Raw genomic sequence first — 24,674 nt, 5'->3', positions numbered from 1 at the left:
TATTTTGTATTCCTGTCGGTTTTTTTTTCTGGTTTTTATTTTTGTCAAACTGGTCATTGTATTTCCTTTTTTGTTTGGTGTACTTTGGTGTGTTAGGTTGTATGTGTAGGTCTTTTTGAGTGTTTTTTAGCTTCGGCTATTGATGTTTGTAATTATTTTTCTGTTATCAATAAAATTGACTCTTTTTCTGGCAAAAAAAAATTAACATTAGGTTTTTTTTATTTCCACAAGAATCCCGCAGTTTGTAGTATTATATTGGAAAGATATCAACAACATCAATAAAAATAAAATATTTTAATTAATACGTCTGTCTTGAAATTTTTCTGAAAAATAAACTAATCTGTTAAAGAAGAAGTAAGAGATTCAAACAAATTACTTATTTCTCTTATGTAGATTGTGGCTTGAAAAGTAATTATGCTCAGCAAGCATCCTAATTTATTAAGGGAGTCAAACCCTCAAATTTTATAAAAATTGAGCACAATAAATTTACTTCAACTCTCCTTCCATTTATTTCCCTTTGCCTATTTATTCTCTCCTCCTATTTTCAAACAATAACTCTTTACTTGAAACCCTTTTCAATATAGAAAATCTGTAGACTCACATTTGATGGGGAATTGTTAAGCTGTTCATGTCATAAAAAATAGAGAAAATTTATAGACTAATATTTGAAGGCACTATAATTTTCTTATTTATTCTCTTTTTCTATTTTAAAACAATGACTTTTCATTTTTAACGAATGTTATCAGAGTCAAGTTTTGCTTAAAACCTTTTTTTTTTCCCAATATGGAGAGCTTGTAAAAGTTAATCATTTTTTTTAAAAAAATTTAACCTTCAAGAATTAATATATTTAATCAATCAAACACTTAATTAGAAAAAAGTAAACTATAAGTACTAAATTCAAAATTAAATAAAAAAACTATAAGGTCTTGCAAATTATTTTTTCCTTAAGTAATTTTAAACAATTTATTTATTTTTCTTAAAAAAAAAGGTATGAAGAAGCTTTACAAAAGGTCAAAAAGACCATTTGGTAACTACAAAATGTTGGTGAAAAGAGGCTTTCTCTGCATTTTAACATTGGCAGTTTGTAAGTATCCAATTTGACAAACCGACAATCACAAACATATTTCAGAGAAGTTAGAACCTCCGAAAAAATGGTCCCAAATTGGTTACCCTTCCTAATCTGCAAATTCAATGAAAATTAATGCAGATAGCTTGGATAAAAAATGATACCGACCAAACAAATCACCAACCTGAGAATCCCACCTGTGATTGAGATCTTCTACAATCATACATCATGCATTTAGCAGAAAATTTAAAAAGACTTTGTCTAAAACCAATCATCAAACTAATCATTAAATAATGAGTGAACATAGTACATCTAAATCTATTAGCATTAAGATTAATTTTATTAATCAGATCTACCTTGTATGTATTCGGCAATGATACACGTGCAGTAGGATATTTTTTTTCCCGGTGTCGCTCTATTTCCTGAAGGATGAATGTGAATGATATGAATGAAAAATTGAGATAATTTCTGTAGAGCATTGAAAAGGACCAGCCAGGAAAAAAATTAGGAGGAAAATTATAATGGCATTTAAACTTTGAGAAAGCCCCCCTAAAATGAACTTTTTTTCTCCCTTTTTTCACTAGATGTGAATACAATACAATCTACGTATGAGGGATGGACAGAAATATTGGGCCTCCAGAATCAATGTTTTGGGAAGCTAGATTAAGTTACTTCGATCAAATGGCCCGAGCAACATTTTTGAATTCATTCAAACAAGATTGAAGTATTTTTTGACGCTTCAGGAGAGACTCTTGTTCATTCTGAAGTAAATCTATGGCACCAGGAGCCACAAACATGTCCATGAATTTCTCATCATTCACAGCAAACAAATCTAACCCAAGAGCCACCACAAGCCGTTCCCGACTGCACAGAACCCATAAGAAAAGGGTAAGTTTTAAGCATAAGGTCATCGTTTAAATGGAAGACAGAACAAAAGCAGGCATAAAATTCATTTAGTTCAAAGACACAAAGACATTGTCTATTCTAGTTCACTCAGCAACTTCATCTGATAGATACTTGCTACAATATTACTGATGGGTAAACTAGAAAAATTTATGTGTGACAACTTGGTACTCTAACCCGAAGTTTCCATCCACATGGAATGCATAACTTGTAATGTATGAATATCCTCTACCATAATGTAAACATACTTGAAATATTTTCCTTGCATTTTCCTTTAAATAACCCGATAGGGAAAGAAGATCACTTGCAATACTTATTTAAGATAGCATGTTGTGTCTCATTATATACCCAATATGAAATTAAATAATGGACACCTGTTTTATGTATCAAACTCTACAGAGATTATTGATCCCTATAATTTAGGGTTTATACATGAGTTTGTGAATGCTTCTTTTCAAAAATTTAGGATTTCTTAAATTATAATTATAAATGAAATAATTATTTGAACTAGGATAACAAATGAGCGAGATGCTTTAGGGGCTCTAACTTCTAAGGTCCACTGAGCATATTTTAGCTTTAAAAACTGAGATCCTCGGCAGCAAACAAAACGTTGTTTCGAAATAATAATAAACCACATCAGTATTAATAAAAATTAAACAATTAAACAAATATGATAAATTACTTCAAGGCCTTCTGTTAATACTTCGCAACTGTATGAAGTTCTTGTATGAAAAATACTTGGATTTAGACATCTTCGAAGTGAACAGAAAATCTGTAGGATGTTTGAGTTTCAAAGTGATAACATCCTGCGACCATGAGTTGATTTACAAAAGATAAAAAAAGCTTACCAGGGGGTGAGAAATCCAGAATTTAACGTTGATGCCACGCCTCTCTCAACAAGCACTTCACGTATGCGTGCAAAATGCTGTGCCGCTGATAAACATATTTCTGAGTACGCGGAACCTGACTTTTCCCCATTTCCCAATAGAAGGCCACCGTTCTGCAATCTCAGACTATCAGAATTTTTGTTATTTCCTGTCATTCTTGACATTCTTTTTCTTGGTCCAAAATCATTGCAATTTCCAAGTTCCTTTTTTGCCCCAATATAGACAGGATCACCTGGTTGATCAGGAGATGGAGTCTCGGGGATAGTCATCTGGCTTTCTCGCAAAGCTTCTCTAGCATCTGCAGTTTTACCTGGTGTTGTTTCCTGTCCATTCTTTTCTGGGGGTATATTTTCCTGATCACTCGTTACATTGCGGGAAGCTGACTCTGTATCACTCAACTCAAAGAAAAAGGAAGCAGCAGAAGCCTGCCTAAAAGAGGTAGCATTTAGGCCATTACTTAGTTGGAAGTCATTAACATAGCAGACCTGTGAGTATGGACTGGTAACTGAATCAAGGTGGTGTCTGACTAGTTGCTTGCACTGCTTAGCTAGATCCCTTATGAACCGACTGTAAGCATGCCTTAAAGCAGCATGAAAACCAACATAACCGTTCATATTTCCTGTTTCACCCCCATCTGCAAGGAAAAATAACAGTTGGCTTTTCTAATCATTGTCGAAGACACAATCCACATGATCGCCACTATTCTAGTCAGTCAAAGCCATATACGGGACTGTATTCCTTATATTGAAGAAGGGGCATCAGATCCGTAACTTTGATGTAGATTGAAATAAACTACTATAACCACAACAGAAGAAATTTTTAAATATGCTGAAGATGGACATATTGAACCTATTAAGAAAAAGACAAAAAGAAGAAGAAGAAGAAGAAGAAGTCAGGATGGAGATTCACTTACATTCTGAGTCATGACTGCGATTTCTTTCTAGAGCCAAATCAAATAAACTTCCCAAAACAAAAGCAAGCCTATCACAAGCAGTGTCAAGAAGAGGTGAAAGCCATGATTTAGCAGCAGAACGAGCAATCTCTGCAGCAGCCTCTGTTACACCTCTTCCCCCACCTCGCCCAGCATGAGCAAGTAATATATTCGCAACCTGTTGGAACGATACCAAGGAATTGAGTTGAAAGAAGCGGGATTGATACCAATACCAAGTAATTTCAATGTAAAGCACAACACCTTTTCCCTTGACACTGGGGGGCATTCAATGGAATATGCAGCACAGCGAAATTCATGCATCACCCTCTCAAAAGCAGCTCCTCCATAGAGACGAAGTGTAGCATTTGGGGGTCTTATATCTGCTATGACCCCAGGCCAAACCCCAATACCACTTTGAGATTGCTCTTCTGCTGTTGTTTTCCCCCATTGTTCAGGGGAAGGATCAGCTGCGCCATCAATCAACGCACCCTACACAAATATGAGAAAAAATAGTTACTAACTTGAATCACATGCCAACTTATTACTTATAAAACCATTTTGCTTAACAAAATGAGTTTGGAATTCGGCTCTTGTTACGCACTACATGATTGCTGATAGAAGCTGCATATAGCATAGCGGATTTCCTAAGATGTGCAATATCTGAAGTGGCCTTAATTTTCGAGTCCATTCTAGCAAGTTCAGTAGTGACTTCGCTGCAGCGCTGTTCAAGCAATGCTAGAGTTGCTGGTGCAGCATCTTTGTATTTCTTCTGAAGCTCAGCCTCCAAATAATCTCTCAGACAGCCAAAACCAATATTGGGTCTAAACTTTTCTTCATCGAATCCTCCCTTGACACCTTCACGCAAATGACGCAGAACCTCTGAGTCTACCTGAGAAATCTGCCTGCGGAATTCATCATTTGAAACAGTTCCTCTATCTTTTGGTAGGGCCACAAAGAAAGGGCGAGTGCTATCTCCAAGGTAACCGCTTGCACTTAAGTAACGATCCACTTCCCATCGATCACTGAATTCCTGCATACAATAGATAACTGACTCCCAGAACAAACACTAAAACAACATTATAGTTTGTGCCATTATCTAATTCCATAAGCCTACTTCCACCGGCGGCATACAACGACTTTCGTTTGAATGACATGGAGTAATTAAATTGGACTTTTAATTTTACCCTTCATAAAAAAGTGCTTCCTAAGTTAATCACTTGGCACTTTGTAAAGTAGTTGTCATGTTGTCCTTGTGACACATTTTCATTTAAATTCATGCAATAGCTCGCAATCTATAAAGTATTGACTTGGACATTATACATCTATTATTTAAGCAAATTTTGACACTCGATTATGACTACCAAACACTTAAATTCAGCCTCCCGAATTGCAAGGGGGGCATTCATACACATCGATCGAAGCCAAGTAATAAAATAAATACAACGCTGTAACTGACCCGATCATACCTTAAGACGATTATCAAATTTGGATACAACAATCACCGTCCGTCTAAATGTCGGATCAATGTCGCGAATGGCATCCAACCACAAGGATGAGCACCACTCAACGCTGCTTTGCTGAAGGAACAAGAGGATGCGATGGGGAGGACTGGCCAACGCTTTCACCATTGAAAGAATTTCATCAGGTGTGTTCTCCGGTTCTCCCTTCTTTGCCTGACAAATAACGTTACTCATTTACTAAAGCAAAATATTAGGCATCAAACAAAGTTCAAATATGTCAAACATTCTATTCTCATAGATTCCTTCATAGTACTCACTTTAAGAACAAAGCCGGGGGTATCGATGATAGTAAGGTTTGGGCAGTGAGCATATTCTGCCCTCATTACAATCGGTTTAGGAGATACTGACGTCTTAGTTTTCTTCAAAAGTGCGTCTGTGCGAGACTTTATAATGTCTGCTATGGTAGATGCCGAAACGACAGTGCTTCCATACTCTTCCGAATCCTCCTCCTGTGTTTTCAATTTCAAACCTCAGGTTCTTGAACAACACCATATCAATACACAGTCACACCAATAGAAAATTAAAGCACTAAACAAGAGAAAACGAAGAATCTATTGAGTAACAAATTGTAGACTGGACAAACTTCAAGCAGTGAATTCAGGTTCCTAAAATATAAACGACAACGGATTTGAAAATTTTCAAAAGCTCCGAAATTAGAAAAGAGCACGAAACCTGAAAACGGCAACGAGGCTCCAGAGCGGTGGGGTCGTGAACCATTTGGAGAATGAGGGGCCTGCGAGTACCCATCTCGACCTCGCGCACATTGAATCGGAACCCAAGCAGCGCTTCAAGGAGAGAACTCTTGCCATCGGACTGGCCGCCAAGTGCAACGATCTCAGGTATCGGGAGCTTCTCACCAAAGGCCACGGCAGCAGCCTGAAGCCGATTGTAGGCCTCGAATCGAGACTTGAAATCGGAATGGGAGGACGATCGAGTAACGGAAGAATCATGAGAGTTCGAGTGAGCATACTTCCTGGACGAAGCAGATTTGTCTGATGGAGTTTTGGACGGAGTGGAGAGGAAGGCATTGGTGGTAGCCATTGCAGCCACCAAAGCCAAAATGAAACGGAAGAAGATGAAGAGACCGGAGCGGAGAGATTTCAAATTTCAATTGTGTGAAAAAAGAGACGTTGGATTTGTTCTCCAAGAAAGGGATCAACCTTCTCAGTTCAATAAATTAAAAAAAAAAAAAAAAGCAAGATCGTCCAAAAAAAAATCAAAAAAGTAGTTCGGGCCAGAGTTTAATGGACTGGCCTTCAGTCATATTTCCAACACTGCTTCCGCCCAAATTACTTGCCACATATTCATCCTCTTTATAAATTATTTCTATCAATCTCATTAATATTAATATAAAAAATATTAAAAATAAAAGTGTATAAAATTTTAAATATTTTTTTATATAATAAATTTAAAAAGTAAGATTATATTACTTTTTCTCTATCATAAAAAATAATTTTAAATATTACCTCAAAATTTGCATTATGATTTATAAATGAAATCAAATAAACATTTTAAAATGTACTTTATAAATGAAATTGGAGAGAGTAACTTTAAGACCAAAAAAATAAGACTCCCACGTGTTTTTTCCTTGCATGAACACAATATATTTCTCATTATTTTTCATATTTATAAAGCATGGTGTGGTACATAAACTAAAATATCTAATCAAGATCGTGTACAATTATGATTCCAAGCTTCAATACAAAAAACATGGTCATTTATAATAAGGCAATAACTAAAATGGTCGAGCAATTTAGTTTTTTTTTTAAGGAGAATGCATGTTTTAACAAAAAAAAAAGAATACACATGTTCAATGTCTGAAAAGATGTATACTCCTCTCCACCTTAAATTATAAGTCAATGATAGAATTATTTTTTATTTATTTATGAAACATGTCATTAACTTTTTATTACAAATTGTTTTATTCCCTTTAATAAAATATATATAATTAACAAGATACAAATTTAAAAATAAAAATATATTAAATATTTGGATGCAGTTAATAAAGTTTAAAGTTTTTTAATTTTAATAAAAACATGTTAAAAATATTTATAAAAAAAGGTGGAAAGAGAATCATCTTTTGTACAGAGAGGAGAGAAAGATGGAATGAGAAGGGTGATTATTTATTAATATTGGATGTTTCCAATGCAGCTGAATCTGGCCTACAAAGTATGACCAGTAAAGGAGCAAGATCTTATGAAGTCGTTAATATTCTCTAATGATCTATTGTTGAAAAGGGTCACTGAGATGGCGACACTTGTTGAAGATAGAATGGGCAGCGATTTTGTGACGGAGTGGCGTGACCTACCAGTGAGGCTAACGCAGTTCCCGCCGGGAAGGAAGATCCTATACACATGTACCTACGTTTAGATTTCGTAGTCAACCTTCAATATCACTCCTCTTCTCAGTACTCACCCCACAACCCCCTGCGCTCACATGAATTCAGCATCGCGGTCTCTGCTTTTCTCATTCATAAATCACAAGATATCAATGTCGTGATAAAATAAACATTCCAATATACTCCTCCAATTAAAAAATATAAATATTTTTAAAAAAATTGCACATTCTAATAAAATATTTTATTTATTATAGATGCTCTTAAAAAATGTATTAATTATATTTAAAAATATAAAAAATATTTTTTAATATTAAAATCTTCAAAAAATACTTTATATTTTTAAATAGAGAGAGTGTTATTTTTATATATGAAGCACAACATTTATTATTTTTTAAATTTGTTTTAAAAAGTCGTATTAGAATTCAAATTTTGTAAATTAAAAATATACTTTTTGATCCAGTTGGATAATATTTAAATTTAACTTAATAGTATTCAATATCAGATAATATTATATAAAAAAATTGTGCATCATCTTCCATCATTTGAGCTGACTAATTTACATTTTGAAGTTCAAAAATACACACAGTTCAAAATCACACAAAAGCCTGATCTACCCAGCCCTACTTGAGTCATTCGAACACACATCAGGCCGGGTATTAGGCAAGGGTCAAATCTTAGACAAATCACAAATATCAGGTTTAATCAGTTAATTATGATTTACCTATATATTGCATACTCAAGTTTAATTATCTAATTAACACCGGCCATAATATGAATCACTCAAGAAACTCCAAATCTTAAGACAAATCACCGACATCACTATCCCACGAGGTCACGACCATTAGAGTTTAATCAGAACAGGTTTGATAATATTTTTAGAAGCGAAATGTCAGTTAATTAAGTTTAAATATGAAATCAACCCAGTTACAAGTTACTTTGACTACTATAATTAATAAGTTATAGAAGCAATTTTTTTTAATTTTCACTTATTTAAATCAATTAAAATGCTCACATTTTCAGGTGAATTATTGTGGTATATTATAAATTAAATATACGCACATACACATCACATCTTCCGAGAATCAAGAGAGGAAATTATGCCCCGAACAATGAAACAAAAGCATGCAAGCACTTGATGACCTCATATACAGACTTCAATGTGGCAAAGCAACCAAAAAAAAAAAAATAAAGAAAATACAACTTTAATTTTCTTGTCCTGAGAATATGGAATATTTTTATTCGAAATTTACACTTTAAATATTAGCCCCAAACTTTGTCTCTGCTTCTCAACATTAATTTCTCGAAAGCTCAAAATCACTCTCACAACATATGGCTCGTAACATCATCATCAGCTTCCTCAAGCTCACGACTGTTCTCTCTCTTCTTCTCATCCCTCTAGTTCTCACAGAAGACATGGATGATGAAGATGATGATATATACGTTCTTGATCATTTCCCTTCTTCTTCTTCTTCTTCTTCTTCTTCTTCACTTCAAACGGGAACGAGAAGTCGATTCTTGACGAGAATTATAAAGAAAGGCATGCATTGTGATGCCATGATGACTGGTTTCAACATCTGCAATGGCGTTTCTGCAAGCAAGGGAAGAGGATTGCTTTTCTGCTGTAAGAAGCACTGCCGGAACGTTCTCGGCGACAAGAACAACTGCGGACGGTGCGGCCACAAGTGCCGGCAAGGTCAACGGTGCTGCGACGGAGCTTGTACGGATGTTTTGTTCAATGAGAATCACTGTGGCAAGTGTGGCAGTAAGTGTTCGCCTGGTCTTCCATGTGACAAAGGGTGTTATGGTTATGCTTGAAGTTGTAAGTAACCGAATTGGATATGGGTTTGCTTTTTCGTGGGATCATTTAAATTTTGATCATGCTCTAAATTACTTTCATTGCATATGTTTCTGAATTTCAATATCTTTTTTTGTTCACATAAACATTAAATTAGTTATGAACTTAAAAAATAATTGTTAAAAATAAAAATATAAAAAATCTGCTTGTATATCAGGATGGAATGAACACTTTGGCCTCTATATTTTGTATTTTTTAAAATGTTATACTCTTGTTGACTTTAATTTTAATAATCTTGCAAGAAATCTTGCCAAAGAAATACTATATCGTTTTGATGGTGTTGGAATTTTAGTAATACAGCAAGTTTATCTTTTGATAAACCAAACGTTGAAATTGCCCCCGGACTGAGAGTAATAATAATGATATTGATATTGCTTCCATTAGTAACCACTAGGCCTTAGACAACCGGAGACATTTGTAATAATAAAAGGATAATGAGTCAAGTATATAGCAGTGGAAGACTAAAAGCATGATTATGCATTGTTTGGTGGAGTATTATTTAAGTAGTACCACCATCTCTCACCCAAAATAATAGTAAACAGTAGTAACACTATCAAACAACTATATATATATATATATATATATATATGTAAAAATTACTCCCTCCATCACAGTTTGAGATAATATTATGCATGCTAATAAAACCTAATAATAACATTTACAAACTAGTTTTTTGAGGAAAACTTACAATCAAAGATCCCTAGAGATAATTAATTACGCTGCAGAATCAAATAATTATGATATTACTCTGCAAGCTTAAAGGACCTAAATATAATTAAAATTTATTGTGAAAAGACTAAACTATCCCTATTATATTTTTGTTGTGATGGGAAAATTGGTTGTTGTTAAAATGAAAATAAAACTTTTTTTAAATGGAGATTTGTTCACCATATTATCACAATTCCTTTACCAAATTAATATTTTGTAGTTGTTAATGAAGGAATTAACTATTGTTAGAATGAAAATAAGACTTGTTTTTTCTCAAATGAAAACTTATTCACCGAATCACAACACTTATTTCTCTCAACTACTAAGTTATTTTTTTTGGAGTTGTAGTAAGGGAATTGACTATTGTGAGAATGGAAATATGATTTATTTTTCTCGAATGAAAACTGCTAACTAAATTATAACACTTGTTCCTCTTTACTACCAAGTTAATTTTTTTAAAGTTGTCAATCAAAGAATTTATTATTGTTAAAGTGTGAAAGAGACTTTTGTTTTTAATGGGGAGTTGTTGTAAAAAGAGCATATATATAAACATGAAGAGTATTTTTATCTTTTCACAACAAATGTAAATATTTTGATCCTGCAAAATAATATTAGAATCATTTGATTCCGCAGCGTAATTAATTATCTCTAGAAATCCTTAATTGTAATTTTCCCTTTAAAAAAACAAAAATACAAACTTCCAATTTTCAAAAATATCATTTTCATTTAATATAACTCTAAACCTACATACTTAAAATATTACAATCATTTCAATTCTCTCTTTACTTTACTTTAAAGATAAAGAAACTTTATATTTATCAAATTATTTTATATTTTAGGATAACAAAATACTTTCAAAGTAATTTTATAATTTAGGGCGAATAAGTATATATAATGCAGCCACAAACCGCGATGTTCTTCCAAATAGTCTAGTGCCTGTTTCGTAAGTTTATTGAATTTCACCTTCGTGGCTTCCACTATACGCACATTCGGGTTCCTTTGACTCACATGCTGATCCTGCCCTTTTATGTGTTTTTTTAATCACAATTTATATTTACTTTCCAATGCCCTTGCAATATGTAATGGCGCGAAACCTCTGATAAGTATATGGTAAATCCCCACCCACTTGGAATCTTAAGATGTCAGCGCTTCCCTCATAAGTATATCGACCCTCATAATTGTGAATAGGTTCTCAAATTTTTACTCAGGGTCCGTTTGAATTTCAGTTGGGTATAATAGATTATGAAAATAATTGATTAAGTGGTAGATTTTAATTATAATTGATTATGTTATAACGCAATCTGTTTGGATACTCATGTTAGTAATTTTTTTAAAGATTCAAATTTTATTAAGAAAAAAAAGAAGAGAAAAAATTTTGTTTTAGTTTTATTAAATTTTGTGCTTTGTTTGTGATTTTTTTCTTGGACTTTTTATGTAATTTGCTCATATAACTTTGTAACAAAAAAATGCAAAAGCGGAGAAGCTGAGATTTGGAGCGTTGGAAAAAAATCAATTTTTTGGGGAAAAATCGATTTTGGAAAAAAGTGAATGTTTGGGTAAATTATGGCTTAATCGATTTTTTTGCCCCTAAAATCGATTAAATCCTCAATCCAAACGGACAGTCAGTGGTTGATTCAACTCAATTTTTTTAACGTTGATTCAATTAAAAGTTATATATATATTGATGACTCGATGGTTAAAACCCAATGTTTTCAACTTCAAGGCTTTCTTTTTTATTTTTTTTTGCCCACCCGATCACTCTGAATAATTTGGATCCAACTTGAGTTGTGCACCTAGCTATAATAGGTGAGTCTCCTAACTAAAATTTTTTACATACACAAAACTCAAATTCTAAACCTTACTTAAATAGAATCAAGCTACTTATTATTCAAACCAACTCCCATTGATCCATCAAACCTTTCTTTCCTTGAGTTCACCAAGCACTTTTCCTTCCCTCAACTCCTCTCTCTCCCCCTTTTGGGCTCAGGCCCATTAGTTTTGGGCCAAACTAGGCCTTTCTTATAATTTTGATGATATCCAAATAATATATAATAAATGCATAATTATTAATTGTTCTTGTTAATTGAAATAAGGCCTGCTTACACATGACTCATCCGTAACAAATACTCTATCAATTATCCACTTAATAAAACTATCAATAAAATTAAATTTTTAAAAAGATAAATAATTGTGTTAATTAATTGGCTTATCAAACCTCAATTGATAATGTAGAAATTTAAATTTTTGATATCTCACTAATTGATTGTGGCAATCTGATGATGATGATGATGATGATGATGATGATGATGATGATGATGATGATGATGATGATGATGATGATGATGATGATGAAAAAGGCCAGTTTTTTACAAACCAGGGGCGAACATATGATGACCCTTGGGGGCTGTGCCTCCCCTAAAGCCCCAGCCCCTCAAACACTATATGGTAGTGTATGATGCAAAACCCCCCCCCCCCAAAAAGAAAAGGTCATCATGTATCCTAATTTTTTTATCAAAACAAAGCCACATTACGTCCTAGTTATTTATAGGAGTATACTTATATATATTATATATATATAATACAATATGCATACATTTTTTTTATTTATACTTCATTGGTTCTATCTATAGGACAAAAAGAGAATAGTTATTGTGATCCTATTTATAAAAATTTTTAATAATTATTGTGTCTATTTTTATCATTTTGTTTATATTGAATGTTGGGAATGTTGTTAAATGTTAGAATATTTTATTTTTAAAATATATATATTTAATAAGGATAAAGTTAAAATCTTTTAAATTTTTAAATAGAGTTAATGAGATTTAAAATTTTTCTTAATTCCAATGAAAATGTTGGGAGTGACTTATAAATAGAATTGGAGAAAATATATTTTAATAAAAATAGTATACATTATATTTAGATATATGGTATTTTTTTTATTTTTTGCAATTTTCTTGAAATTCTTATATAATTATACTTCTAAGAATTATCAGGTAACAGTATTTTTCAACGAATAAAACTATTTTTAAAAATACGAAATATTTTTTTTTTTTTGGTAAAAATTGGCCTCCCTCATTTTTAAGGCTGGTTCCGCCCTTGTTACTAATGACTTGACATAGTTACAGTTTCTTCCTTTTTTTTTTCCCTGGCATCAGTTCTACAAGAAAAATATATCAAACACAAATTAAAACGATTTTTAAAAGACTAATAAGCGTGCACTGAACTGTAATAACCACAGATTTATTTATTTATTTCAGTTTTCTTGGAGAATTAACGCCCGCAAGAACGGGTGGGGGGAAGCTCTTAACCCTTAGTCAACTGGCGATACTATTATACCTACCAGGAGCTTAATTATTACTTTCTTAATGATTTGATTCGGAAATCAGAATGTCTAACCTCTAACCTGAATCAGTCAAACAAAACGAAGATACATGCTCTTCCATTTATATTAAGAACCCAAAACAAACTAAAGCAAGTTGGCCATTTGACCTCTCATTATAAGTACATTTTTATATGGAAATTTCCAGTTTAAATAACCCATGAAAACCCCTTGAAGTAACCCGCACTACTCTAACTCTTGCTGAAAATCCAAAAAAGTAATTACTTTCTCTTGCCTTCAAAGAAAACCTAAATGGCCAAGACGACCTTCTCCAAGCTCACATCAACCATTCTCATTCTTCTCACTTTCCTAGCCCTTCACCTTCCACGGGCCTTACCAGCAGATACAGAAGAAGAAGCAGCAGCATCTTACAATGCATCATTATCTGATCATTTCATATCAAGAAGCAGGTTCTTGGGAAGCAAAGTTCAGAAAGGAGCTCGTTGTGATCCCGACAACAACAATATCTGTAATGGCGTTTCTGCAGGGAAGGGCTCTCAGCTTCTGCAATGCTGCAAGAAGAAGGGTGTCAACATTCTTGGAGACATGAACCACTGTGGCAAGTGTGGACACAAGTGCAAGCAAGGCCAACGATGCTGCGGTGGGGTTTGTACCAACGTTATGAGCAATGTTAATCACTGTGGCAAGTGTAACAAAAAGTGTAAACCTGGGATTCCATGTCAGTTTGGTTTTTGTGGGTATGCTTGAAGTTAATATATAACGAGGGTCTGATCTGATCATGCCCTATGAAGCTCTGATATATTCCCGTAAGTGTTGGGATTTGAAATTGTGTCCGTGTTATTAATTTCTCTACCTGATTAAAAATGTAATGTATTTTTTGATATTATTTATTAGTCAATCCCAACATATTTCACTAAAATCAAAGAAAATATTGAATCTCATCATTAACTTTATCTTAAAATTTAATAAATTTTCATTTGTACCCCTAATAAGGACAACAAGAGTTATTTTTAATAATTTTTTTAACGTTTAATACAAGCAAAAATGTTAAGATAAACATAAAAAATAGTGAAATATCATATAAATAAGACTAAAATAAATATTTTTTGTGTCTTATTAATATGACCAGAGGAGTAAATCATTTTTTGAGGGATTGAATATTAAAAAATGTAAAATATTTTTAGTATTTCAAAGTATAATTAATATTTTTTAAGAATACCTTTAATAAATAAATTATTTTATATTTAGTTTTAAGTAAATTATCCTATTAAATAAATAAAAATATGAAAATATAATATTAGTTGGAATACAATTAACTAATTTATTAGAGGATAAAATTTGATTAAAAAGTGCTTTATATTATGAGTAATTTTCACGCTTGTTGCTAATTGAAACTTGAAAGTACTTGAAAGGATTTTGTCAATAAGACATAATCACTTGCAATAAATATGAAGAAAGTTGTACTGATTAGTTAACTTTGTTACTGGTTATTAATGAAAGAGTTTCGGACTTGATAATCTCCGTCTTCGATCGTTTTATTCTTTCGTTGGATGAGATTTACTCTTGTTAATTTAATTCAGAAATGCGTGCACATTTCTGGTTCTTTTCATGAATAATGGCTGTAATATATTAATTATATATGTACATGGAAAATAGTTGAGCACGAACTATATGTGACACTGGCTGCCATGTGTAAATTATTAGTAACAAAAGATTAATTTGTAAAATGCACGTAGAAAATATTTCATGCGGATTATAAAAAGAGACGTGTTTAAGATTAATCCTCAATAATGTACCGAAAAGGTTAAACACATGCTGCCTCTGGTCCTTAATTATTATGAAACCTTGTTAATCACTTCAAATAAATTAAAAAAGTTTAGTTTGTTAACTTTATATCAAATTTGTCAATAAAAAAAGCCTTATGAGAAGGATTATGGAAATCTTTTAGAAGATCTCTATCTGAATGTGATAAAAGGCCAGAGGAAGCAATTAATAACTCGTTGATCAGCGTATATAGATTTAGAAGAAAAAAATTTCGATCAATCAATCAAACATATGTATATATAATTTATTGCATTATCAACAATTTGTCTAACATAATAAATTATATGATAAGTTGCATCATTTATAAGCCATGATTAGTGTAACTTCTTGTTTAATCTCTATGCAATATATAGAAAAATATGTTTAACTGAAACTTAAAAAAGTGAAAGTAATTTATTTTATTATTTAACCCGTTTGTGTTGAAATACATGTCAAGCAACTGTTTATACAATATTAATGTCTTCATGTCTAGTGTGATCTGATGTGAGCCCATGAAATTTCTTGAGGTCTATTGATTGATTAATTAATTAATTAATGCTAGATTTGATTTTCTTTATTCTATTTTATTTTAATTCAGTATGCCTTTCTGTCACATGGGAGCCAGTTAGGTTCAACTTGTTGACTTTGAGACGTTCATAAATCAAAAAGTCATATATTTTTTTGAAAAATGAAAATTAATGCCAGTTTGGATTTCCATTGACCTCATTTTTCCTCTCATTTGATCTGAAACTTTCTAAAAGCATGTGAAGCTGTGGCATCTTGCAAAAAAGTCTGACTTCAAAATTTGCACAAGTAGTCATACATTTTACTTGAATATATATACCTGCCACTTGCGCTATACGCACTTAAAAGCATGATTGAATGTCTGTGAAAAAAATATATCCTATTGTGCCATTTATTTACTTTTAAAAGTGTATATCGATGCACAAAATGAATCTTTATTCCTAAAGCTATAACAAAGACAGTAAGAAGCCATTACCCATGCACTCAATGTATAATATATGAACCTACAGCTTTTATGTGTAGCTTCGTGCCAAACATGTTTTAATAAAATTTGGAGTGCTGGTATTTATTTACTATTAATAAAGGAACTTTTGCATGCATGACCCATATCATATCATAAGACCAAATAAAAAAAACAGCCTATTCTTTTTTAAATTTTAAAAATGACCTTTTTAATACTTAGTTTATATTTAATTTATAAAATTGCCTTTTTAAAATTATAACATTATGCTTTTTGCAAATATCAGAAGAGACTAAAAATGCGAGAAATCAACAAATAAGAGAGACAAATGCAAGTTATAGTCACAACGGAAGAAACAACTCAAAGACAATAGAAAACAAAGCATTGTGAGTGAGCCACAGTCATGCCGGCGGGAAACGGATCTACAGATTCATCATTTTTTATTTTATTAATTTAGGTATTTAATTCGCTTTAATAAGCTAAGAGTCCAAATTTTTTTATGGATTATGTTTGATCTGTTTTAGACAAATGATTTTATGTTTTTTGTATTACTGATATGAGATACTACATCATTGATATATGAGTGTACATTAATGATAAACAAGTTTATCTCTAATTATCTAGTTATATTGATCTACGATAGTATATCAATGATATACTATTATATATCATTGATATATAAGCCATACAAGTGAAAACTTACCCACTTGTTTATCATTAATATACAGTCATATGTCAATGATGTAGTATTACAAATTAATAACACAAAAAATACATAATCATTTGCCCAAAACGAATCAAACACAGTCCGCAAAATATTTGATATTACCGAGAGATATGAAGATGGTAAAAATTTGATGATAGATAATAGATCTCAACCTAATCTTCTACTTCTAAAAATGATATGCCAAGCCAACTTTAACCAAATAATAAATAACAATTCTTGATAATGTAGAATTCAAAAAAAAATTGAATTGTTATTATCTAAAAAAAATATTATATTTTATTTTAAAAATTTAGGTGCATATAATACGGAATCCTGAGTCATGGATTAGTTATATAGGATTTTTTTTCTCTATTTTGGATATATAGCATCGAAAATTTTATATTTGTTGAGAGAAGTTTTTGTTAGGCATAAAAAGAATATCACATTCTATAAAGGGCCACAGTCCAAATTTTTAAACTCTGTTCACAATTTTTGAGGCATGTATATTTTCCACCCACTGTGCCAATTTTCTCTAAATATAATATAAAATTCATATATTTATAAGTCTTTTTTTTTATGAAAATTTATAAGTTGTTTTTCTTAATATAGTGATATTGTAAATTTTCAATTGAGTTTTTAACGCCTCTTCAATTTTGGAAAACTTAGAAATGAATAACAATCTGAGTTTCAATAAAGGATAGGTCTCACAACTCTTAAACCTTCATAGGCTTAACATGATCAAGTATGCACTATTAGCACTAATAATAATTAGACAAAACATTTAATTTTTTTTTATTGGTGAATTCCTTTGGCTTTCCTATAATTCAGCATTTTCAGCCAATAATATAATTTTATCACAAACCAGGTAGAACACCCACAGCTGGCAAGGAGCACACAGATTCATTCTCATTCAACAGAGATCTTGCAATACGGCACATTAAGAACCATTTCCCTCTGAACAATCAACTAAAATTTAAGCATCCGGTAACATCTCATGTAATCTGAACAAAATTTCAAAACAGAGACAAACTAATAAAATGTGTGCACCAGCTTCTCCCAACAGAAACAAGCAAAGCAAAATAAAAGTGTGTTTGATCCATTCCCCCTAACCCCAACAGTGTGTATGGAACAAATTAACTTAGTCTACTCTCGACAAGTTAAAAAACTGGCTTACATATTACAACCTCTTAAATTAAACTTTGATAGTAGTATGCAAGAACCGCCACCAGCAAAAGTACCACAGCGGCACATGAAGCCCATAGCCAGTAGTTATTTGACCTTCTTCGCTTCAGAATGGCTTTCGGGATCGATTCAGGACCTTTTGTTCTACTCCTCGACCTGATGGTAGTCTCCTTTGAAACCTTCTCCTTCACGGGAGCCAGGGTGTCGACAGTTTCTGCAACCTTTTCTTCTTCTGCAGCTTCCGCTACTGCTGCATCCTCTGGTTCATCAGAATTGGGACCAGATGCAGCAGATGCTTTCTTCTTTGCTTTCTTCTCCCGATCCTGAAATCAACCAAGTACCCCTTTCATTCAGAGCAATGTACAAATGTCTGATAGAGAAGGAAAAAAGATTGCATAGACATTTACCTTAAGCTTCTTCTCAGCTTCCTTTTGTGCTCTGAGAGCTGCTTTTGCTGCATTTTTCTCAGCTAACTTCTTCTTCCTTTCTAGAGCTTGTTTGGCTTTTAACATTTCCTCTTCTCTTTTCATCTCCTTCAACTTTAATGGATCGATTTCAGGCTCTTTGGCAGGAGTCTCCTTCTGGGGATTTACAAATTCAGGTTCGCTGACTTCAGGTGCATCCTTCTTATCCAGATTGGGTTTTGAGTCTCTTCCTTTGTTTGCAGTTTCTTTCTGAACGTTCTCGCCAGGCAAAGTATCTTGTGGAGAAGATTTGGGCTCCTCTTTCAGCTGTTTTACGCTGGCTTTTGGCACTGAAGTAGTTTCAACAGGTTTTGGTTCTTCCAGCAGTGGCTTTTCATCAGGGTTCCTCATCCGTCCATCCCGGCTCAACTGCCGCGAATCCAATGAGGGCAGAAGTCTTTTCTCATAATCGTTCCTAAAAGCCTTGTCACTACTCCAGAGTGACATAAACTTACCAACCTAGAACAAAATAAAATTGAAAAAAACCAAAATCAAAATTAAAATATAACATCACATAAAAAGTTAACAACTAAGAACAGGGGAAATGAAGTTAGATAGTTAGTGTAAAACATTTAGTAATATCAAACCGTGCTCCAAAGAATGAAAACATGGTGGACAAACCTCTTGTTGTGAAAGTTCCTCGAGAGCATTAATATCTTTCTTTGCAGCAAGCTCCCGTGCTTTATTCAAAAGCGTCCGACTTTGATAGAAATATGAATTCTAAAAAAATGGAAATAATAAATTCAAACTACAGATACTATTATGCTGCACAACACAAGACTGAGAAAAATAATAAGGCTTTTTCAAATAATGATAATGTCACCAAAACCAAGACCACAAACAGCACATCAAACAACATATATCAACCTAGACATCAAAAACAAACATTATATATCAATCAAACTAGCAGTTGAATGATCATGACATTGTCTATTTGATGAATTGTGAGCATCTTGCTACTATGTCAAATAAATTTTTCAAACGGCAAAGGTACGGCACAAAGTTGTGTGTGTGTGTGTGTGTGTGTGTGTAGAGAGTGAGAGAGAGAGAGAGAGAGAGAGAGAGAGAGAGACTATGGGTTTGTTAAGTGCTAGGGTTGGCCAACTTAGTGCGCATACCTATTCATAATCAGATCCTATCACAATTGGAATAAAAATGACTTAACGTAGCAGAGAAAGAGAAGACTATAAGCAATGAAAAGCCACAAAAACCCTGCCAACTATTAAATTTGGCTAAAGAAAAGTATGAAATAAGCATGGAAGCTGGAGTTGAGGCAACTGGCAACCATCTAATTCAGCCAACTATTACTCTCTCTTTTATCAGAGGTTTTCCCAAAAAAAAAAAAACTATAGAAGAATTCATAAGGCTTTACATATCTCTTTATCTGACTTAAATAGCTTCCAAGGCGCCAAGTCCAGTCACTCTTAAATGCATTCCAATAAAATTATTGTTTTCAACTCTGCTTCCCTAGTAACAAGTTGATGAAGAGATGTAAGGCACTGAAAAACAAAATTAACCCATCCATTTGAAATGCCATAGCAAATAACATATTTTCCAGTTCAGCAGAATTTTCCCCATTCTTGTGCTGCGTTAACATTATTAGGACCATGATAGCAAACTACTATCCCTAGCAACAACAGCTGGAAATGAAGGTTGATTCTCACAAGAAAACTAGACATGTCTGAAATTGCTACATGTTACCTAATTAGTGCACCTTGTTCAACAAGTTCTAAAATTTGAAAAAGACACGATTTTTGGAACAAAACACTAGAATAACTCTTAAATAACCTAATGAGGATCAAATAAACTTGTCAACAAAAGATTACAACGTTGAAGATAAATTACAAATTATAATCAGGATAACATTAACTGATTAACAGGAGATAATTATTATACTCTCTAGATGTAATTAAAAACCATAGCAAACAGATACACATTCTGGAATAAAGCTTATTGTTGTCATCTATATGATAAAAGATTTGAAGAAACTCAGATTCAGGATTCATTACTCTCACTGACAACTGGGATTTCATTTAATAGCTTTTTGTGCACAATGTGTTATAAGAACTACTAAAATTAAGTGATCTGGTCATAGCACCCAAGGCCCATAACAAGAAAATCGCAACTGCACCAAAGCAACTTCAATATTCATACTCGAGCCTAAATCCCAAAATTACTAAACCAGAGAAGTTAGCATAGACAACAATTGAAAAACTACCATGAAAAAATATGTAAACCTGTTCCTCCTCAGTTAAAAAGGTGAAGGGTTAAAAATCAAAATAGCTTTGGATAACAATAAAGGAGACAAATTGGTAACACATGAAGAAAACAATATATTTGTGTGTGTCTGCGGCAAGAAAGTAACACATACCCCTTCATCACGTTGTTTTCTCAGCTTCTGAATGCTCTCATAAGCGGTTTCCCTCTTCTGAGTCACAGCTGCCAGTTCATCCTGCAAAGACTTGATATCCTTGTCTATGGCTTTTAATTCCTCATCAAGTTTGTTGATTTTGGCTAGAACTAGTTGCCTGTCCTTCTTTGCTCCATCCAGATCCCCGCCAATAAGCTACAGAGGAAATAATTTCTCAAGAACTTTTGACACGTGAAAAAAGTTTGAGAATAACGGATAAAACAAGAAGCTAGACAGCTCACACAAAAGAAGAACTATTTTACCTTAACCTGATCTTGAATTGTTTCTTTCTGCCCCATGGAATCCTGCAACTTGGCCCTCATAGCAGCATTGGCAATAACTTTCTCCCTTGTGCCCTCAAGTTGTTTGATTTCTCGAAGGAGCTGCTTTTCCTCAGACAATGGAATGCTCTCATGTTGTATGCGATAATTTAAGCCATAGATCTGGATCCATTGATGAATGGAGAATAGATGTTTGTTGAGTACAAACAATATGAAGTGAGGAATTCAGCATTGAACAAAGATGTACTATTGTAACATACCATCTCATTGAGTTCCTCCTCAGATGAGCATAAGCCACCGCGGCCACCAGTGTTGGTAGAACGCAGCTTACCAAGTGCTTGTTGGAGGGGTTCAATTTCTTTTCTTTTCTCATCCAAAAGATTCCGAAATTGCCTGTCATCATCTCTCAAAGCCTTAATCTGAGAAATCAACTCTGCCCGTTCTGCCTGTAATATAGACAAAATATCAAGCCACATTAGAATGTCTATTGAGATGGAGTTTCAAATGGGACGTCATTCGATAAGCATACAAATTTCATGGAAATGAATGTCAAAACCAATAAATATGCAGCACTTTGTGCTTACATATTTGATAAATAAATTCCCGGCAGATTTTAGCTCACAAATATGTTCATATGCTGGCCACATTTACTTTAGTAAAGATCCTGACATTTGTTACTAAATGCACTCACATTCAATTCCTAACATTCACAATTAAACACACTCACAAACAAGTTCCAATATTACACTCAACTTTTTGTCGGATTCTCAACCAAAGAACCATCAAAGCAAGAGATAAGAAAAGTCATATTTATCATATATTCAAGTACACGAACTCATCTTGCACAAGACAAATTTTTTATCCCAAAAGCCACATTATTCACCGCATTATATCCACTGTGCTGGCACACAGTGGCTTACGTCTATAAATCTGATAGGTGTTTAAAGCTGAGTGCCATAATATATTTGACTTTTGTGATGAAGTGCTCATAACTAGAAAGTGGATAAATGTTTCACTAATAGAGAAGATAGACACCCTGCGAATTAGTCCATTGGAATGTCCACGTCTAATTTAATTGGTATTGGACATTTAGCTTGACAGAGACCAGAGAAATCTATTCCTTTTTTCAGATCTACTAAGCAAAAATCAATTTTTTTAATCAAATCATGGTGAAATAGTTTCCACTCACCCGCTTCGCCTTTAGCGCTTCAGTGATCTGAAATCGGGCTTGATTTTTCTTGTTAATCTCTTTATCAAGCTGATCAATCTTGGATTTTACATTTGGATCATCATAAGAGCGAAACCTGACAAAATAAAAGGAGTATATTTGCTTAGGCGCAGGCCACTCTTCCACCGCACCCTTTGGGACACTGGAATCTGAAACTCCATTCCCTTCAACTCTAGCTCCTTTAACAGGTTCATCTCCATGTGATCCAAACTTTATTGATTCAGCAACTCCAGAATCTCGTTCTAATTTTCCATTCTCCTTCCCAACCAAAACAGATTTGTCTCCTTCAGAACCGTTCTCCACTTCCACCGGCCCTTGAACCATCTCAAATCCAGCGACCTCAACAGCCATAGCTCCGAAAGAAAGAAAGACTCACCACAAACCGCCGACACAACCTGATTTGAAAGTCAAAGGTTATATTTAAATAAGGAAGATTCAGAAAACGGATACAATTCTATAGTTTGATCTCAAAGGCTCAATAAATAGAGACGGAAACGTTAAATAGTGATTATTAATGAATTGATTGAGAATAAACATAATGACGATGCCGCATATCACGATCAAAAAACCAAAATTATAAACATTATCGCCAGCAGATTTGAACTTCATAACGACACAGGGATCTGAAAATTAAAATCTCAATCTCAATCCCAATCATGTAGAAGAAATCATGAGAGGGAAGAAAACAGTATCGCTAGATTTAAAAAAAAAAATGGTTTTAAGGTAAAGATCAGGTATCGTTATACGAATCAACCAAGCATGTAAAACTAAATCCAACATGAGAAGAGAAGATGTCACAATTCTGGACCGAAATCTGAATACCTAGAAAGACCGATCAAGCTTCACATAATAAATCCAAAGGACAACAAAAAGGGATTGACACTTTAAAACAGGAAAAAAAAAAGAATCTTCACAAACAATAGGAAGAGAACAACATTGTGAGCACGAATATGATTATCAATACCGAGAAGAAGAGAGCGAAAAGATTGCGCAGGAGAAGACCCCTTTTGACAAAGGGCTTCCAATTCCGAATTTGAGCAAAAACCCAGGGGAAAAAAATAACAGGAATAGCTAGATCTCGCTCTGAATATTTTTTTCCTCGGACCAAAGCCTCAAGTCCCTCAAATTCTGTAGCAGAGAGAGAGGGAGGGAGGGAGGGAGAAGACTATATTTACAGTGCGACTATAATTATGAAGGAAGACATCGAAGGCTAAGCACTCAGCAGTTGGTTGTATTTTTTTTTTTTTTGGGTTTTTCTTTTTTGCCAATTTTTTTGGTTCGTCTAAAGCGGGTTGAGCGAGGTCAAAAAAAAAAAAACGGAGAGAAAGAGAGAAGTGGATTGCGCTATTAATTTCAAACAAACGGCAAAAGGCATAAACTTATCGGCTCAGATACTTGATACTTCATATTTCAACGATTTTATATTCTTTTTTATTTAAAAAACGATTTTATATTCCTCTTTTTGCCTTTTTTGAAAGAAAATAAGGGACTGTTTGAAATTATTTTTATTTTATTATTTTGAGAACTGATGTTCTGCAAAACATGTTTTGAGAATAAAAAAAATAATAAAAATAAGTGTTTTTTTCATTCTCCCTTATTCTCCAGAACAATAATCACAGAACATCTAAAAATTGTTTTCATTTTTCTGTTCTTCAAAACAATATTATATTTTTTCATTCTCAAAAACACTTTTTAAAAACACATTACCAAACGAATTTTTTTATCCTTTTATCCTGGAGAACAGAAAACTATTCTCAAACTAGATTTTCAAACAGGCCCTAAAGTTTTGGGTTTTGAGTTTTTGCTTCTCGTTGTTTAGGTGACAAAAACATAATTATATTTTTATTTTATATTAACCAAATATATATCTATATGTGTATTATATAGGTAGTGTGTGTACATTAAATAGTTACTTATTATTATATAAAAAACCTAAAGTGGGTCTCAGATATTTAAATTGAATCTAAATTAAACCTGCCTTTAGGATGGCAAAAAAAAAATGCCTTTCTATTTTTAATAAATATGATTACATTTTCTATATAATGTATTTTTAAAAAAAATGAAAAT

At 33.1% G+C, this 24,674-nt stretch overlaps 4 protein-coding genes across 5 annotated transcripts; 2 read left to right on the top strand and 2 right to left on the bottom strand.

Moving 5' to 3' along the window:
• Positions 1-1,372: 1,372 nt before the first annotated feature.
• On the bottom strand, positions 1,373-6,434 carry LOC129313705 (dynamin-related protein 5A). Of its 2 annotated transcripts, XR_008594025.1 has the most exons (9): positions 5,980-6,434; positions 5,565-5,756; positions 5,254-5,460; positions 4,389-4,817; positions 4,049-4,276; positions 3,770-3,965; positions 3,089-3,490; positions 2,818-2,969; positions 1,796-1,930 (listed from the first exon to the last, which is right to left on the bottom strand). XR_008594025.1 is itself a non-coding variant. In XM_054957021.1 (8 exons), the coding sequence occupies exons 1-8, from the start codon at positions 6,346-6,348 to the stop codon at positions 1,744-1,746; spliced, it is 2,481 nt and encodes an 826-aa protein (XP_054812996.1). In that variant the 5' UTR covers positions 6,349-6,433; the 3' UTR covers positions 1,373-1,743. The 2 variants fall into 2 exon arrangements, 1 of the variants encoding a protein (XP_054812996.1); XM_054957021.1 differs by having other exon boundaries at positions 1,373-1,930; positions 2,818-3,490; positions 5,980-6,433.
• Positions 6,435-8,966: 2,532 nt separating this feature from the next.
• On the top strand, positions 8,967-9,532 carry LOC129312710 (protein GRIM REAPER-like). Its single transcript, XM_054955388.1, has one exon. The coding sequence runs from the start codon at positions 8,975-8,977 to the stop codon at positions 9,458-9,460; it is 486 nt and encodes a 161-aa protein (XP_054811363.1). The 5' UTR covers positions 8,967-8,974; the 3' UTR covers positions 9,461-9,532.
• Positions 9,533-13,782: 4,250 nt separating this feature from the next.
• LOC129312631 (protein GRIM REAPER-like) lies at positions 13,783-14,447 on the top strand. Its single transcript, XM_054955306.1, has one exon. It carries the CDS (start codon positions 13,840-13,842, stop codon positions 14,293-14,295), a length of 456 nt encoding a protein of 151 aa, XP_054811281.1. The 5' UTR covers positions 13,783-13,839; the 3' UTR covers positions 14,296-14,447.
• Positions 14,448-17,979: 3,532 nt separating this feature from the next.
• LOC129313646 (proton pump-interactor 1-like) lies at positions 17,980-23,770 on the bottom strand. Its single transcript, XM_054956925.1, has 8 exons — positions 23,572-23,770; positions 22,569-23,002; positions 21,640-21,825; positions 21,362-21,541; positions 21,060-21,254; positions 19,310-19,408; positions 18,632-19,147; positions 17,980-18,547 (listed from the first exon to the last, which is right to left on the bottom strand). The coding sequence occupies exons 2-8, from the start codon at positions 22,956-22,958 to the stop codon at positions 18,230-18,232; spliced, it is 1,884 nt and encodes a 627-aa protein (XP_054812900.1). The 5' UTR covers positions 22,959-23,002; positions 23,572-23,770; the 3' UTR covers positions 17,980-18,229.
• Positions 23,771-24,674: the final 904 nt, after the last annotated feature.

The sequence above is a fragment of the Prosopis cineraria genome, unplaced genomic scaffold (assembly GCF_029017545.1).
Source record: "Prosopis cineraria cultivar Desert tree isolate PC_DT_omini unplaced genomic scaffold, ASM2901754v1 PC6, whole genome shotgun sequence".
Classification (NCBI taxonomy): Eukaryota; Viridiplantae; Streptophyta; class Magnoliopsida; order Fabales; family Fabaceae; genus Prosopis; species Prosopis cineraria.
This window is presented reverse-complemented; position numbering and strand designations above follow the sequence as displayed.

What these genes read in the sequence shown, in the direction of transcription:
- LOC129313705 (XM_054957021.1), bottom strand. Translation starts at nt 6,348, where the DNA reads ATGGCTACCACCAATGCCTTCCTCTCCACTCCGTCCAAAACTCCATCA. An exon ending in CTTCTATCAGCAATCATGTA is followed by an intron (nt 4,277 to 4,388) that starts GTGCGTAACAAG and finishes ATATTTGTGTAG; the next exon opens with GGTGCGTTGATTGATGGCGC. An exon ending in TCGCAGTCATGACTCAGAAT is followed by an intron (nt 3,491 to 3,769) that starts GTAAGTGAATCT and finishes TTTTCCTTGCAG; the next exon opens with ATGGGGGTGAAACAGGAAAT.
- LOC129312710 (XM_054955388.1), top strand. Translation starts at nt 8,975, where the DNA reads ATGGCTCGTAACATCATCATCAGCTTCCTCAAGCTCACGACTGTTCTC.
- LOC129312631 (XM_054955306.1), top strand. Translation starts at nt 13,840, where the DNA reads ATGGCCAAGACGACCTTCTCCAAGCTCACATCAACCATTCTCATTCTT.
- LOC129313646 (XM_054956925.1), bottom strand. Translation starts at nt 22,958, where the DNA reads ATGGCTGTTGAGGTCGCTGGATTTGAGATGGTTCAAGGGCCGGTGGAA. An exon ending in CAATTCAAGATCAGGTTAAG is followed by an intron (nt 21,255 to 21,361) that starts GTAAAATAGTTC and finishes TTTCCTCTGTAG; the next exon opens with CTTATTGGCGGGGATCTGGA. An exon ending in AAGCTGAGAAGAAGCTTAAG is followed by an intron (nt 18,548 to 18,631) that starts GTAAATGTCTAT and finishes GGTTGATTTCAG; the next exon opens with GATCGGGAGAAGAAAGCAAA.